The sequence below is a fragment of the Mustela nigripes genome, chromosome 14 (genome assembly GCF_022355385.1).
Source record: "Mustela nigripes isolate SB6536 chromosome 14, MUSNIG.SB6536, whole genome shotgun sequence".
Lineage (NCBI taxonomy): Eukaryota > Metazoa > Chordata > Mammalia > Carnivora > Mustelidae > Mustela > Mustela nigripes.
This window is the reverse complement of record NC_081570.1, coordinates 100,138,806-100,154,271: the sequence shown is the minus strand read 5'-3', so window position 1 is coordinate 100,154,271 and position 15,466 is coordinate 100,138,806. Positions and strand designations below refer to the sequence as shown.

Genomic DNA, 15,466 nt, shown 5'->3' with positions numbered 1-15,466 from the left:
TAAGACCCTGGGGACTTGATGCCCCAGAGGTGACTCTAAGCCTGCCCTTTGCTGATGTTTGATAGCCTCACAGCACCTGCGGGAGTCATAATTCCCTTCTTACCAAGGATGATTCTACAGACCACTGTGACTAGGTCTGAACCGTCAAGGAAGTAAGACCCAAACAATTACGTTTGCTGGTGCCTCTTGGTCACAGTTTGCATGTAGAAGTTTCAATGCATTAGACAAATCTACCAATAGCTTGTTGGGCCAGCTTTGCAGCCGAGACCTGGGGAACATGTTCTGGTGGCGTGATGGGGGGGGGGGGGGTCGGTGGTCCAGGTGAACCGGGGTGACCAAACTTGATCCTGCTGTCACACCACCCAGCCTCTTTCTCACCCAGCAGCTTGCTGCGGCGTTTCTTTCTACAATGAGCAGACACTGGGTCAAATCAAAGCTTTTATTTCACTTCTCCCCTTAAGATGGTGGACAAGTGTTCACTAGGCACAGTAGAAACCCAGCAGTCTCTCTCGGGCAGGTTGGCCACTTGCAGCGAGCCACAGGGGCGGTGAGACATCTCCTGTCTGTGCATGAGCCAAAGGGGAGGCGAGGAGAGGTCTAGAACTCTGTGCTCGGTGGCCCGTCATCGCGATGCTAGCCCTTGAATTGCTAGCCCTTCCTGGCATGATGAGGATCTGGGAGGAGGCCAGAGGCTCCAGGTGTCTGTGCACGTGGAGGAGCTGGGAGATGCGGGCACAGCCTTGGCCCACAAGCCCAGCGGGCGATAATCCTAAACCGCAGAATGCACTTGATGCAAGCGCAGGTGCAGATCCTGCGTGGCGGGGAAACTCCACCGTGCCTTCATGGGAAAGAACAGTTCCTATCTCTTTGAATTTGAGGAAGGGAGCACCATGCCAGGTGACAGAATTATGAGTTTTCAGTGGCCCCGTGGGGAGGTTTTGGTTGAACTCGAGGCCTGGGGAGGGGAGGACCTTTCTGCTGGTGAACTTGTGTGGCCGACGCAGGAGGAGCCTTCTTCTGCGGGTGGTGGTGGACACGGTGGCTCGGAGGTGGGGGCCGAGGACAAGGGGCCTGGGGCCGATGACTAGGTGGTGGAGGAGGCTGGCACACAGCTGGGTTTTGAGGAGCTGCTCCTGAAACCTGGCGGGGCTTCTGGCGTCTTTCCTTGGAGGTTACTTTGCATGTTCTTACCTCCAGCTCTTCATCTGCAATAATAAAACCTCTGAGAGTTCTCTTGGTGAGACAGGGTCAAGGTCACGATTTATTGAGTGTAGCACCTACCTACGAGATGTCATGCTAACTGTGTGGGGGGAAGCAGTGAGGAAGCAGAAGCCACTCTAACCCTATACAATTTCCAGGTCCTGCGGGGGAGACAGAAGCGCCTACCAGCAGGGTAAAGTGAGAGCCTCAGGCTTTCGGGAACTCAGGAAACCAGAGGCAAAGAGGCAGCTAGAGGCCTTTGTGCTGGAGAGGGCACTCAGATCTCAGAGCCCTGCCTCTGGAGACCATGCCCTAAGAGCACCTTGGGGTTAGAGCTCTTGGGATAGGAGCTCCAGAATCAGAGGGGACGTTAGTGGCCACCTGCTTTCAGGTGGGTTTTCCTGTGAGCTCTGCCTTTCATGAAGTTCTTGCTCTAAGACAGCCCTCATTCTGGTGAGGGGTTGGAATATAGGCAACGGGCCCTTTAGCCCTCAGAAACTTGCTAGTTTCTCAGAAATTCATAAGCAAGCTCCATCCTCTTGGGCTTGGGAGGACAAGAATTTCTTGGCCTATCACCCCTCTGGGATTTTCCATGATATGTGACAGCAGTCCACGGAAATGGGCCCATCACTCCCAATAATGCGGTTGTTCCTTTGATGTTTTAAAATAACACGGCGGGGGTGGGGGTGGTTAGGCAGGGGTGTCTGGGTGGCTCAGTGGGTTAAAGCCCTGCCTTCGACTCAGGTCATGATATCAGGGTCCTGGGATCAAGCCCCACGTCGGGCTCTCTGCTCAGCAGGGAGCCTGCTTCCTCCTCTCTCTCTGCCTGCCTCTCTGCCTACTTGTGATCTCTGTCAAATAAACAAAATCTTAAAAAAAAAAACAAAAAAAAACTACACAGGGAATGCATGAGGAGGCTCAGCTTCTCTCGGACTGAAGGGTCCCTCTGGCCCTCCAGCCTCCGCTGGGCTCCAGGGATGGTGTCCCAGTTCCTCTGTCCAAAGCCATCCTTGCAGGGCTCCCGAGGGAGTTAGGAAGAGAATGTTCTCCTGGGGCCCGTGAAGTGTCCCTCGCGTTGACATGGGCATATTCAGCTTAGGAGCCCTGGTCCCCTCAGAACATGGTCCTGTAATTTCTGGTGAGGATGTCAGGGGCACAGCCTCCTCTGAGGGCTGGAAATCCAGGCCTTAGGCAGTTTCCACACGAAGACTCAGAGTCCAACGATGTGGCTGTGACCCAGGAGGGCCAGAGTGCTCTAAGCACAAAAGGTAAAGGGCACAGAAAGAGAAAAACACATCGTCTACGCCATCTCTGATGCCCCAAGGAAGCTGAGGGCGGCCCGGGAAGCTGTGGAGAGGACTCTGACCCCGACCAAGTCCAGTTCCCCGCCATGTGGTTTTGGAGAAGCCTCCCTCATTGCGAGGGAGCTCGGGCTGCCCATTTGCTTGGGAGTCTGTTCACCCCCTGTTCTGTACATTAGTCCTTCACACATTTATTGCCCACCTTCTAGATTTAGGAGCCATTGCTAAGTAGCAGCAATGGCTCGGATACAAGACAGTGACCGGACAAGATACTTGCCCTCAGGAAGCCTAAAATCAAGGGACTGGAAGCAGGACTGCGAACCACAATGTCAGTCTCTGGTAAGAGCCCAGAGTCACCAGAGAGGTGCAGACAGAGTCCCATGAGCTCTGGAGGGAGGAGTCGAGGACAGCCAAGCGGCCAAGCCCCCAGGCTGCATTGCACAGACAGGTGAGATGTGGCTCTCAGCAGCCTGCCTGGCAGAGCAGGACCAGGGAAGGGCCCAGCGTGCCCACCCTGGTCACGGCCACTGCCCAAATGTCTGCTCCCGGGAATTAATCCAGGGCTAGTGTCCTCCCTCATCTCACCTCCTGGTTCTGCACCCAGGGCCCAGGCTAGGGTGAAGCGAGTAAGGGAGCCAGGGCACATAATGGAAGGCACTCACTTCCAGGGGTGAGCAAGGGCAGAGTGGGGGCTGAGGGTGAATGTCTCCTTCGATGGCATGGAACTCCTAGTTTGTCTCACCCTAGTCCTGACTCAGCCCACTGGCCATAGGACCTGGGGGGAAATCATTGAACCACAACGAGCTTAAATTTTGTCATCTGTATGAGTATTATCTATCTCAGAAGATGACTTGGGAAGTTGGATACAATAATGAATGCAAAGCATTATATTGCAGAGGTTAGTCCCTGGCCCAAGTGATCGCTTTGTCAACGTGAGCTAATTATCGTGTTGAAAGCTGGAATTGCCTTGTCGTGGGCTTGGAGGACTATGTGATCATTGACCCTCAGGCAATGGAGGAAGGGCTTTTGCAAGGGGACTTGGACAGAAAATAGCCTGAACAGGGCACAGAGGCAAGGGAGCCCTGGGTGCCCACAGGACTAACAAGGAATTCTGTTCCATTTGGACAGAGAGTACTGGAAAGATGGCCATGGAAACATGGCACCACGCTGGGGGCAGTGACCCGAAGGGGACCCAAGGTGAGAAGTCTGAAGTAAGGAAGCCAAGTCCAAAGAGGGCGTAAGACCACCCCTGCCTGGGCAAGTTCAGCCCAGGCCCTTGTTTGGGTGGTGCTGCAGGCCACTGCCGTGGGCGTCCTGGGCCTTCTCTAGGGAGAGACCCAGACCGAGAGGACCCAGTCCTGCTGGGAATGTCAAAATTCACAGAATCCGAGGGGACTGCTTGCCTGGCTGCCCGTCTTGCTGTGGCTGGATGTACCCTGCGGGGCCCACCTGCAGCATGGGGTCCTGGCACCCCCAGAGTCTGCAGGGACAGCTCCTGTGCCATTCTCTGAACTCACTGTCTTGGGTGGCCTGTGCTCCAGGAGCCAGCTCCCTACTTATGAGCATGACATTTTCATTCTTGCTGGGTTGTTGGATAGGCCTGATTTGAGGAAGAAATAGTCCCAGCGCCAGCACATCCCCTCTGAGCACCGAATTGAAAAGGGGGGTAAAACTCCCTGGCTTTAGATCACATGTGTCCTGTGGGCCCCAGAAATTTTGCCTGTGTTCCTAGGAGCGTGGTTCTGAACACACCTTGCCCCCCTCCACCCCCGCCTAAAGGGAGGAAGAGATGTTTGCTTATGTTTTGAAGCCAGTCATTCTACCCACATAGAGATGTGTGGGTCATTCAAAATATGTCCACGCAGGGCTTCAACCGAGCCAGGCTTGGTGGTGGATTCCAAGGGGCCAAGCAGGATCCGGCTTCTCAACATTCTCCCACTGTCACCATGGAGAATTTGTTTTTCAAAGATCAAGCTAACCAGAGAATGGAAAAACCTGTAACCGCCGGTGATAACCCTTGACATTCTGAAACTCCCCATCTCCATCATTTTCCTTCTAGACTTGCAGTGTCATCCCCTTGAGTTGTTTCCACGGGGATTTTGCTCAGGGCCTGCTATGGGACAGAAGTGGGGGACCTTACCATGTCTCCTATCATTCTGTTTTCTCCTCTTGTTGATGTAGAAAATGAGTAGTATCACAAAGACGAAAAAGATGAGACCTCCTCCACAGATGCCAATGATGAGATAGATGTCCAGAACCTTCGCTGCAAGAGGGACAGAAATGGACAGAGGTGAGGGGCCCTGGGCCGAGGGGCTGTTTCATGGCTCTGGCCAAGGACTTCCACCTCCCACGTGAAGGAGATAAAAGAGCCTCCTGGCACTTTTCCACCTCAGAAAAGCCAAACTCAAGAAAGCTGTCGGTTGTGTTGATCTCTGAAAGGGCACAGAATCTGGGATAAGCCCCCCAGATGGCTCCTGGGGTGGGGGGCTGCTGCTCTGCGCTGGAAATGCCAAATTCTTTGTGTGCTGGGCATTGCCCATCACCTTCTGCCCCCCTCTCAAGGAGCATGTCACAGAAGTTTTGCTCTAAGAAGGAGTTGAAGGACAATCAAAGGACACTTTGCAGACCTTCAGTTGCCACACCTCAATGAGGGTAACCACTCAGTGTACAAAGAAATGGGTTTGAAGCCATTGCCTCATCTAGGCAGGAGCTGTGTGAACTTTGGTAAGCTACTCCATGTCTCTGAGCCTGGTCCATTCGGCATACAAAGGAGATCAGGAAACTCGCATCACAGGGTGGCTGTTGGAGGTCAATCAGATAATGGATGTGAAAGTGCTTTGTAAACTGTAAAACAACACACAGAGGCGAGTTCTGGCCCTTAGTAGAGCTCTGTGCACCAGTGTTTCTGGGAGCTGTGTCCCCAGGAGAGTGACTGGGCCGTCTGCCTTGGTGAGTCAAGCGCAGTTAGAGAGGCCGCAGCTGGGGCCCGGTGTCAGGGGACTCGTGCATCTAGTCGACAAAGTGGAGCTCAGCCAGCATAAGAAGGAAACCCTCTTCCAGCCAAACATCCCTCGGAAGGCCCCAATACACGCAAATCCCGAAATGAGCCCTGGGAGTAAGCCAGAGGCCCCAAAACCAAACCCAACAGATTTTCCAACAGCAACAGTCTGTTAAATTCTCACTTTCGTTCCTCACCTTATTTCCTCTCTGCCCCACTCTCAGCCTGGCAGTCACACAACCTCCCCTGCTCTGTGGACAGAGGTGCTTCCACTGGAACATTCCATGGGACCAAGAAAGCACTGGGGTCCTTGAAGGCTCCGCAGGCTGGAGCCAGGGGCTGCAGGAGTCTCTCTCCGGCTGACCTTCCCAGGGTCTGACCTGGTGGGAATAGGTCAGAGAGCACGGGCTGGGCCATGCAGCCTCCGCTCAGCAACTCTGAGTCCTCGCACCGGGGGGCCCCACACCTCTGTTCTGGGGGCACTCATGGAAGTGGAGGCACGCCTCACACGGTCTATTCACAGGTCTGTCCAGCAGGGCCCTTCACGGCCCCTGGGGTGCTCTCGGCAGGGAACATTCCAGCTGGTCTCAGAGGAAGCTGGGGCTCCATCATTCAAAACCACATCCTCACCAACTCTAAATCCAAGCCTATGACTTCCTGCATGCCCTCATGGAGGTCATGCCCCCATGAGTCCACATAAGGTGGTCTTTCTGTATCCACTCCTGCTCCTCCCTCAGTGCCTTGGTGTCAAGGGTATGCTCGCTTTTGCTGAGTCAAATGGGTAATCTTTTCCTTGCCTCTCCCCGACTTGGACCATGAAGGGTGATCCCTTTGAGGGTCTTCAAAAGCACGTGCCTCTCCCCCACCCCACCCCCCCATCCCCGATGCACAGAGATTTCTATACTGGTGGGATCTGGTTAGAATAAACATGAAGAAATGGGTTGCCAAATAAACCACAGGAAATGCAGTTACATTTGAATTTCAGATAAACAATGAATAACTTTTAGTAGAAGTATGTCCTTCCCGGAAGGGAGAAAAGAGGCCGTGAAGTCAAGGAAGGGCAGCTTTGCTCACTGCACCTTCATGATGGGGGGTTATGGAGTCATGGCTGGTGGGCTGACGTGGGGGGTGAAGTGATGCCCCTCTAAGCGTGCAATGGGCAGCCTCTAAGATGTCCCCCCAAAGCCTCCAGGCCCCTGGTATTCCCATCTTTGTACAACCCACTCCTATGCACATGGGCTGGGCTTACTGAGTTGCTCCTAAAGAACAAAATATGGCAGAAGTAATGGGATAGTACCCCTGAGACTAAGTTACGAATAGACCTTGGCATTTGCACTCTCTCAGGCTCTCTCTTAACCTGCCCTGAGGACAGCTAGTAGCCATATTGTGAGGCGGCCCGACGGTCCCTGAGAGCAAGCCCTGATGTGGGTCTTCCCTGCGCAGAGCTTGGACCCAGCCCACCTGACTTTGGTCCCGACTGGCCTCCTGGCTGTAGCCACATGTAAGGGCCACAACTGCCAGGGGAAGACTCTCCCAGACTCATGACTCACAGAAACTGCAGGAGAGTCTCTGGTGTTTTAAGCCACCAACAAAGATAATTTGTTGTGCAGGGGCAGATAACTCCTTCAAGGCCTATATAAGAAAGCCTCACGTCTGATTCCATACCAGCTCCAGGGCTGTTTCCTGAGGTAACTCAGAAGCCATCGTCCCTGTAGAATCTCAGGGCCTCTGGCTGAGGAACTACATTTCTGTGTTCAGTCTCCCTTCAGAAGGGTTAAGCAGACAGAGTGGCAGACGAGGAAACTGAGGGATCACGGGGTTCATTCTCTTTGTGGACCAGGAGGCTGAAACCCAGAGAGGAGAAGGAACTCAGACATAGTAATCCCACTGAATTTGGACAGACGTGAACTAGAAGTCCAGGCCTCTTGTTCCCAGAGCTCCCCCTACGGCAGGCTGCCTCTCACACTTCACTTCCGGGACTCATGTCAAGCAGGACTCTGGGGGATGAGCTTACACTCCTGGGTTTCAGGATTTCCTGACATGGGGCTGTCAGCTCTATGGCAAGAGGAACATTGCCTCACCGTGTCTACCATCCTCCCTGGCCTTGAGCTCATTCTCTCTCCATGCCCCTCACTTCTGGATTTCTACTCTGGCTCCTGATAGGAGGTCCTGCCCATCACCCCTCTGGAAAGCAATCTTTTTTGCTCCCTTTCCCATCGTTACCCTGGGAGTTACAATCCTGGTCATTGACTACCTGAGGGACCTTGGGCAAATCAGTTGACCTCTCTGGGAAATGGGGGTTTGAATGAGAGAACCTCTACAGCTCCTTCTAGCTCTTCAACTAGGCAATTCTTTCTCCCAGAAGAGGATCTTTGTAATTCTCCAAGGTGACATGATGCTCCGTGGAGCCCACGATGGTTAACCATAGAAGACCACCTTCTGTCTCCTCCAAGGCTTCCCTTAGAGGTTTCTAGAAGGAAGTGTGTTCTTAGCTCTCACCCTGAACCCAGGCTGCCTCCCAGCCTGGAGACCCAGGCACTAGAGTGAGTCTCCGCCCTGGACCTGGTAGACAGTGTTTGCGAACTGAGCTCAGGATTTCTGACCAGTGCTTGCCACGCACCTGAACAATTGATGGTCATCGTTCTGGTTTGCTCACTGACGTTGTTCTTGGCTGTGCAGTTGAATAACATACTCTGTTTGGTCATCCACCAGTTCGTGGCAATCTTTCGAGAAACAGTTTTGGCCATAGCATTAACTACTAGTCTATTATCTAGATGCAGGATTAATTCGGGGCCAGTGCCACTTCTTATCTCACAGGTCAGGCTCCTATTGGTACAAGTCCAGAACATCACAGGTTCTGAAACCGCCTCTGGGGGGAAAAAAAAAAGATCCAATTCATATTAGCTAATTTTCCGATTTTAGTAGACCTACTTATTAACAGAGGTGGGGAAACAGAGTTAGTTTGGGACCAGGGAACAGTTTCCAAGACCAGTAGCTATTTTTAAAAATCCTTTTTATTTTCTTTTTTTGATATAGCACATTCAGCACACATTTTTTTTTGTGAAGTTCATAGCTACAGTACATGAGTAAAAAAAAATATATATATATATATACACACACACATACATATATATATATATATCACAATTGTTTATGTGCTATTTTATACCTTAAAATGTTTTCACTTACATGATATCGTTTAATCCTAACAAGCAGAAGAGGTTGATGTTTTCTTGCCATTTACAGAGGCCATACCCAAGACCGGGGGTTAAATGGTGGACTAAGAGCATCCACTAATAAAGGACAGATCAGGGAGAAGCCCTCTCCTCCAAGTCCAAGTTCAGGAGCATGGGTACCATGGTTAACATGCCCTGATTCCCACAAGCCCGAGGCATGGGCAGTGCTTCAAAGCAGCATAGGAACCCTAGCCTGGAGGCATCCTTCCATGTGGGGTCTGGGATCTTGGTCCCAAACGAACCCCACCCCCACTCATCCATCAGGTCTTGGGAGCAGAGGGCTGGGCTGGGATGAGTGGGCACCAACCTCTTTCCCCACCCAAAGCGGCTCCGCCCTCTAGTGTGCCTCAGTGGACCTTAGGACCTTATCTCTAAGAGACGGATGATAAGGAAGACATGCTGCACCTGTCCTAACAGGGACAACATGTGACAGAACCCTGGGCAAATCCTTAGGTAGTGACATTATCGGTGGCCACTGTCATGTTCATAATCCTAACCTCCCTGTGTCTCTTTTTCTGACACCATAATATGCCAAGGCTGTGGCATGAAAGACAAAGCCCTTAGCTTCAGATGGGGCCCACCCAAATCCTAACTCCACCACTTCTTAGCTAGTGTGACCTCCTTTTTGTTCTCTTCTGTCCTCCATATAACCCTTACTTTCCCCGGGCTGGCCACCTTTCAATTGCTCTCCATTCATTATGCAGCCAGATGGCTTCTTTTTCAATGCCTCTCTTCCCCCCTGCCTTCCAGACAACATGTCTTCTCCATGAACTTTCCACTCAGCGCACAGAGAAATGGGTTTCAGATTTCATTTCTGCCCTAGTATATCTGCATGTAGAAATTCGTTTTTCTTCCCATCCCAAGATTCTGTGTGATCCAAAACGAAGAAGATGGAGAGTCTACAAGGCAGTCAGTATAGAGTCTAGGGGTCAAATCAAGGTGTTTACTTGCCTCTTCAAAATGGAATGAATCTTTTTTCTATTTATAACGGTGACATCCAATCATTGTAAAGATTGATCAGATGCAACAAAATGTTTGAAGATTAAAAATCACATGCAAGGGTGCCTGGGTGGCTCAGTCGGTTAAGCGTCTGCCTTTGGCTCAGGTCATGATCTCAGGGTTCTGGGATCAAGCCCCACGTGGGGCTCCCTGCTTATCAGTCTGCTTCTCCCTCTGCCCCTCCCCCTGCCCCTCCCTCTACTCATGTGTTCTCTCTCTCTCAAATAAAAGAATCTTTTTAAAAAAATCACATGCAATTCTACTATCAGAGCCAATAATTCTTAATATTTTTATGTATATCCTTACAAGGTGATTTCTATATATAATACCCACATAAGTAATGTTTTAAAAACTAAAACTGGATCATGAATTTGTAGTCTGCGTACTTCCTCCTTACAGATGATCTATTATGAAATTCTTTCCTTTATGAGCATCAATAAATATTCACCTCTACCATCTTTTTAAATGATGTATTCTTAATTTAATGAATAAGTCTGTAACCACTGGGGACTTTGCAATCCTTTCCAGCATTTCACTCATATAAGCCACACGGCGATGAGCAGGCTCTTGAAGCCATGTCTTTGGACAAGCTCTCTCTGTACAGTGGGTTCCCGGAAGGGGCATGGCTGGATCAAGGGAGGGCACATCACATCGATGAGAACTCCTTAGTTCTAGGTTGTTAGGATTTATTCATTCTTCCCCTAACACATGCTTTTAAGAGGGTTTCCAGTGCCTCTTCAGCCAGTGGCAGCAGTGCCCTCATTAAGGAGATACAGGTACAGAGACCAAAGCTACGAAAAGCATGAAGAAGCAGGGGTGGGGGAGGGCATTGGCACTGCACAATGGGTATTGGGTCCGAGGTGCTGGGATCTTTGCTTAGCTGTCTCATCGAATATCCCATGGAGTAATTATTACAAAGAGCAGACTCAGAGCAGACATGTGGCAAGTCATGGGGACCAGACCACACACTGAATTAAGATGCTGTGTGACACTGGCACACATAGACACACACTCAGCAGGCGGCTGTTGTGTCACAGAAAGATCTCTGTCTTTAGGCCAAGGAATGTGGGGTTTATTCTGGGGGTGGTGAAAATGTTCTAGTCAATTGTGTGCCAGTTGCACAACTCTGTGAATATACCAGAAGCCGTTGAATTGTATACTTTAAGTGGGCGAACTTCTGGTATGTGAATTCTAGCTCACTAAAGCTGTTAGAGGGGGAAAAAAAAAAAATGTCACTACCCTTGTTAAGACAAGCCCTGGATTTGTACCCTGACTCTGCTCCTGTCAAGCTGTGAGACTTGGGAGAAGTCACTTCTGTGTCCCTGTAGATAATAAGAGGATAATAACAACTAGCTCTCGGGATTGTCAGGAACCTTAAGTAAGATTGTGGAGCAAAGCACTTGACACCAAGCTGGTAAGCCCTTATCACTGCCTTACTAGACAAGACATGTGAGGCTCATGTTCCAGAAGGGAGCACTGGAGCCCATATGGACAGGAGTCATGAGATCTGGGTTCCCAAAGCCTGGAAGCAGCTCTCTTCCCGCTACATTCTCCGTCCCGCCCCATTTCTGGAATGTGCTCTCCATTCAAGGTTGCGGGGGGACGGTACCGAGAATTGTCATTTGCCCCTGGAACGGGCACATCGGGGATCGCTGGAGCGGAGGCTGCTGCCAGGCCCGTGTGCTGAGAGCAGGGCTGGAGGGTGATCCTGGAGGGGGACACAGCCCTGGTTCTAGCTCATTTCCTGTGTGAAGCATAGAAATACTGTTTTTTGCCCACTGAATCTCTGGTTTGTGCTCATGCGGGCGTTCCAGTCTCCAGATGCTTCTTCCCCTTCTCACTTCTTCTCACCCCCGGCCAAGTGTTCCTAGACTTTGAATTTCAATGTAATTTCCATTTCACTTTCTCTTCCTAGCCTCCTGCACCCAAACCATCTTGCCCATCTTTTCTCCGCCCAGTGTCCTAGGTATAATCTTACTTTCTCATGTTGCAGACACCCCTTATCGACTCCGGGGGCCCTCAGGTTCTGGCTGCCCATTAGGGTCATCTGGGGAGCTTGAGCACTTACTGATGCCCAGGACCCATGCCGGCAAATTCTGATTTAATTGGTCTAGGCTGGGCCCTTGGCCCCAGTAACTTTTCCTAGTCTCTGTTGACTCGAACAGACTACCTGAGTTTGGCATCCCCAAGCAGCGCCCCCACCCCCACCCCCCACCTCCTTTGGACGGCCGCTGCAGCAGCTCCCTGGCTTGTCTTCAGGACACAGGCCAGCTCTCCCAGGGCATGCCATACATATGGCCACACCTGGTGTGTTTTCTACAGCTAGAGCAAAAGCCATCTTCCTCTCTTGATCACCCTGATGGTGAGCAGATCTGAACCAAGGGCTGTTCATCTTTAAATTCATAACTTCCAGCCCCTTCCTGCCATATAATGATTCTTCCAGGGCACCCTGGTTTGAAACGTCTCTGTGGATGGAAGACCTCCTGCTCTCCAGTTAGTCTGCCCCACACCCAGCTTGCTCCTTCCTCATCCTCCCGAAATGACCACTTTTCCCTTCTGCCCACCTGTTCCTCTCCTCCTGATTGATGCCACCTTAAAGGAGGTTCTACACGCAGATCACATCCCCTAGCGTGAGGAGAGCGTTTTAGGCGAAGAGAATTGTGGTTCTATCAGCTGTATATTTCCCCACATGGAGACTCCATCTCTTCCACAGGACGGAGCCTTCACTGAGGTGGGAGAGATGCATTAGATCTCTTTTAGGGATGCCCCCAAGGCCAAGATCAGGCTGGACCCACTCCATAAATGCTATTCCCCAACTTGCTAAAGGGCACCCAGACTGGGATGGAGGAATTTGGGGAACAAAGACTTACCTTGAATTATCAATTGAAATGTTTCGGTCAAGATATTCTTTCCAATTTTATCATATATAGTCACCTTGTAGGTATCATGGTCCTCTGTCTTTAGCTGTTTAATTCTCAGATCTCCGTTTGTTGATATATTATATTTTTCAGATGCCTCTTTAAGCTTGCCGTCTTTGAGTTGTGCAATTTTGGATTTTCTGTTTTCCCATCGTATATCATCTATACTGTCATTCATTTGAAAATTAGAAATGTTCAGTTCGAAGTCAAGACCCAGGGTACCCCAGACAACCTTGTGTTCATGGGCTGCACCTATAAAAAAGCAAGACAGTTCCTGAGATCTTGAGATGCACAGCCAGAGAAAGTGGGGCCACGACCTCTGACTCTCAGGCTCACTTTAGCATGCTCACTCCATTGGAGACCCACACCAACTTACCTTTGGAAGAAACGCTGAAAATCAGAAGGGAGCTGGTGAAGACTTGAGAGGCGAGGCTCATCTTTAGGGTTAGTTTCCTTGTTATGACTCTAAGCTCTTCCTGCAAAAGGAACTGAAGTGAGACCAGAGGAATCCACCCTCTGAGAGCTGAACCACGTGCCTCTTTTTTACTTCTTTTACAGTTAGCATAAAACACACAGACACACACACACACTCACACACACACACTCAGCAAACCAACCTGCTGATGGGCTCCTTTACCAAAGCAGGTGTGTTTATCATGCGTGGGTGTCTTCTTATCTCATTTTAATCCTCACAACAGTTGGGTGGGTTTTGTTACCCCACCAAAGAGAAAAGGAACCCAGAGGCTAAGTAAATCACTCAGGATCCCCCTTCAGTTAGCAAGGAGCCAAATTTAACCATGCAGACTGCTTCTATCCATTCCCCTATGCTGCCTCCAACAAGGCGTTTCTTACATTGTTTTTTCCGTTCTAAAACAGTTGTTTTTTATGTCCTAAAATTCTTTGTGATTAAAAGGACACATAAGTGGACTCTTATGTAAATGCTTGAAATGTAAATGCTTGAAATCCCCAGATCTTACATTCAGCACACATGTTACAACTCCACTGAAATTCAGTTAGGTAAATGAGAACCTGTTCCCAAGCAAACAAAAATAGAGCTGGGGAATACTATCCAACTACCAGAACGAATCATTCAGAGCATTTACGATGGTTAATACTACAGATGGTTAAGGAAAGGAAGAGATAAAGAGAAAAGGGGAAGTGACAGAGGACTCAGAGGGGAAAAGGGAAGAAATCTGTGATTCAGGGAGAGAAAAAAAGTGAGGTATTGGATGCGCTCAGGAAAAAAAAAAAAAATGCACTGACAGAGCCAGCCACGGCAAAAAGGGACACCCAATGACAGATTTCCAAAGCAAATGTCCAGTTTTGCGCTGGACACAATTGATCACATAAAAATGGGGCATTTATTTATAGGCAAAGAAATGGACAAAGGGAAAAGACATGGTGGAAAATATTTACAATATATATGAAAAATTATTAATATCCAAGAACATAAATTATACCTATTAGTAAGAAGAAAACTCAGTTTTTTAAGTGGGCAAAGATACAAATAAACAGTTTGTAGAAGAAATGTTTAATAGAAGAAATGTCAATAAACTTATGAGAGGACATCTAATATAGCCGTGAAATACCATTAGCACGACCAGATTGGCAAAATTAGAAAAGATAATAATTCACATTATTGACCAGATTATAGAAAGAAACATGTGCCTTCATACAATATTGAAGGGACTATAAAGCCATACCTCATGGGGGATGGAATTTGGCAATTTATGCAAACTTTAAAAATATATATATATATATATATATATATATATATTACACAGTAATTTTAATTTGAGAAACTATCCTACACAGTTATTTAAATAAATGTGCAAAAATTCTGCTCAAGGATGTCTGTCATAGCATTTTTTTTGAAACAGAAAATTGCAAACAACTAAAATGATGATGGTAGATTCACATTATGAAATATGGTATAATGGTTCAAATAAAGAAGAGCAAAAAGTGACAATTATACTGTATCACATCACCTTATATAATTAGTGTATACATGGAAAAAAGTCTGGAAGGATTCATGCTGAACTTTTAACAGTGCTCCTCTTTCAAAATCTAGATGTCAAGGAGGCTGATTCAAAATTTGTACTTTTATTTTACCATCTTCTGTGAACTCAGAAATCCTGGTAACCAACACGTTATTTTTGTAATGAAAAGTTATTTATTTATTTATTTATTTTAAAATAAAGGATACTCCAGACATGCATGTGTTTTCAAAGTGTATGCAGGGTTGGGGCGCCTGGGTGGCTCAATCAGTTAGGTGTCTGCCTTCAGTTCAGGTCATGATCCCAGGGTCCTGGGATCCAGTCCCACATCAGGCTCCTTGCTCAGTAGGGACCCTGCCTCCCCCTCTCCCTCTGCCTGCCACTCTGGTTGCTTGTACTCTCTCTGTCTGTCAAATAAATAAATTAAATATGCCACTTCCTGACAGTACACAGGAGAAGAATGAGGCACAAACAAGTCAGCTGCAAGAGAAAGGGAGCAGGGGACAACAGTAGAAAAGACTGCTGCCCCAAACGACTCCTCGGTCCTGTTTTTATTAGATATAGAAAGTAATCAGAAGAGTGGAAGAAGGCTACCATTAATCATATGCCTTGTAGATAAACCAGAAGTAAGGCAAAATATGTCTGGTCAAACAGTATAAAGTTTATAGTTGAACAAGCAGATTCAAAGGACTTAATCTAATTAGCCACCAGGGCTCTCGAGGGGAGGGGAGATAACAGGGAAATGAAGCAGGCTTCGGTCCACCCTGAGCGGGCCAGGCATCCCCAGCGGCTCGGCTTCAAGGCCGTATATATATCA

The 15,466-nt window shown here is 48.9% G+C and overlaps 1 protein-coding gene across 1 annotated transcript in view; it reads right to left on the bottom strand.

Annotated features, from left to right (window-relative positions):
- Nucleotides 1–425: 425 nt before the first annotated feature.
- The window catches only part of CD2 (CD2 molecule), an 18,138-nt gene continuing 3,097 nt past the window's right edge, over nucleotides 426–15,466 (bottom strand). Inside the window, exons 2-6 of the mRNA XM_059375850.1 lie at nucleotides 13,029–13,128; nucleotides 12,605–12,904; nucleotides 8,120–8,368; nucleotides 4,642–4,764; nucleotides 426–1,205 (exon numbers count right to left, since the gene is read on the bottom strand). Coding sequence (XP_059231833.1) covers nucleotides 907–1,205; nucleotides 4,642–4,764; nucleotides 8,120–8,368; nucleotides 12,605–12,904; nucleotides 13,029–13,089 — 1,032 coding nt within the window. The 5' untranslated portion in view covers nucleotides 13,090–13,128 and the 3' untranslated portion in view covers nucleotides 426–906. The remainder of the gene's footprint in view (nucleotides 1,206–4,641; nucleotides 4,765–8,119; nucleotides 8,369–12,604; nucleotides 12,905–13,028; nucleotides 13,129–15,466) is intronic.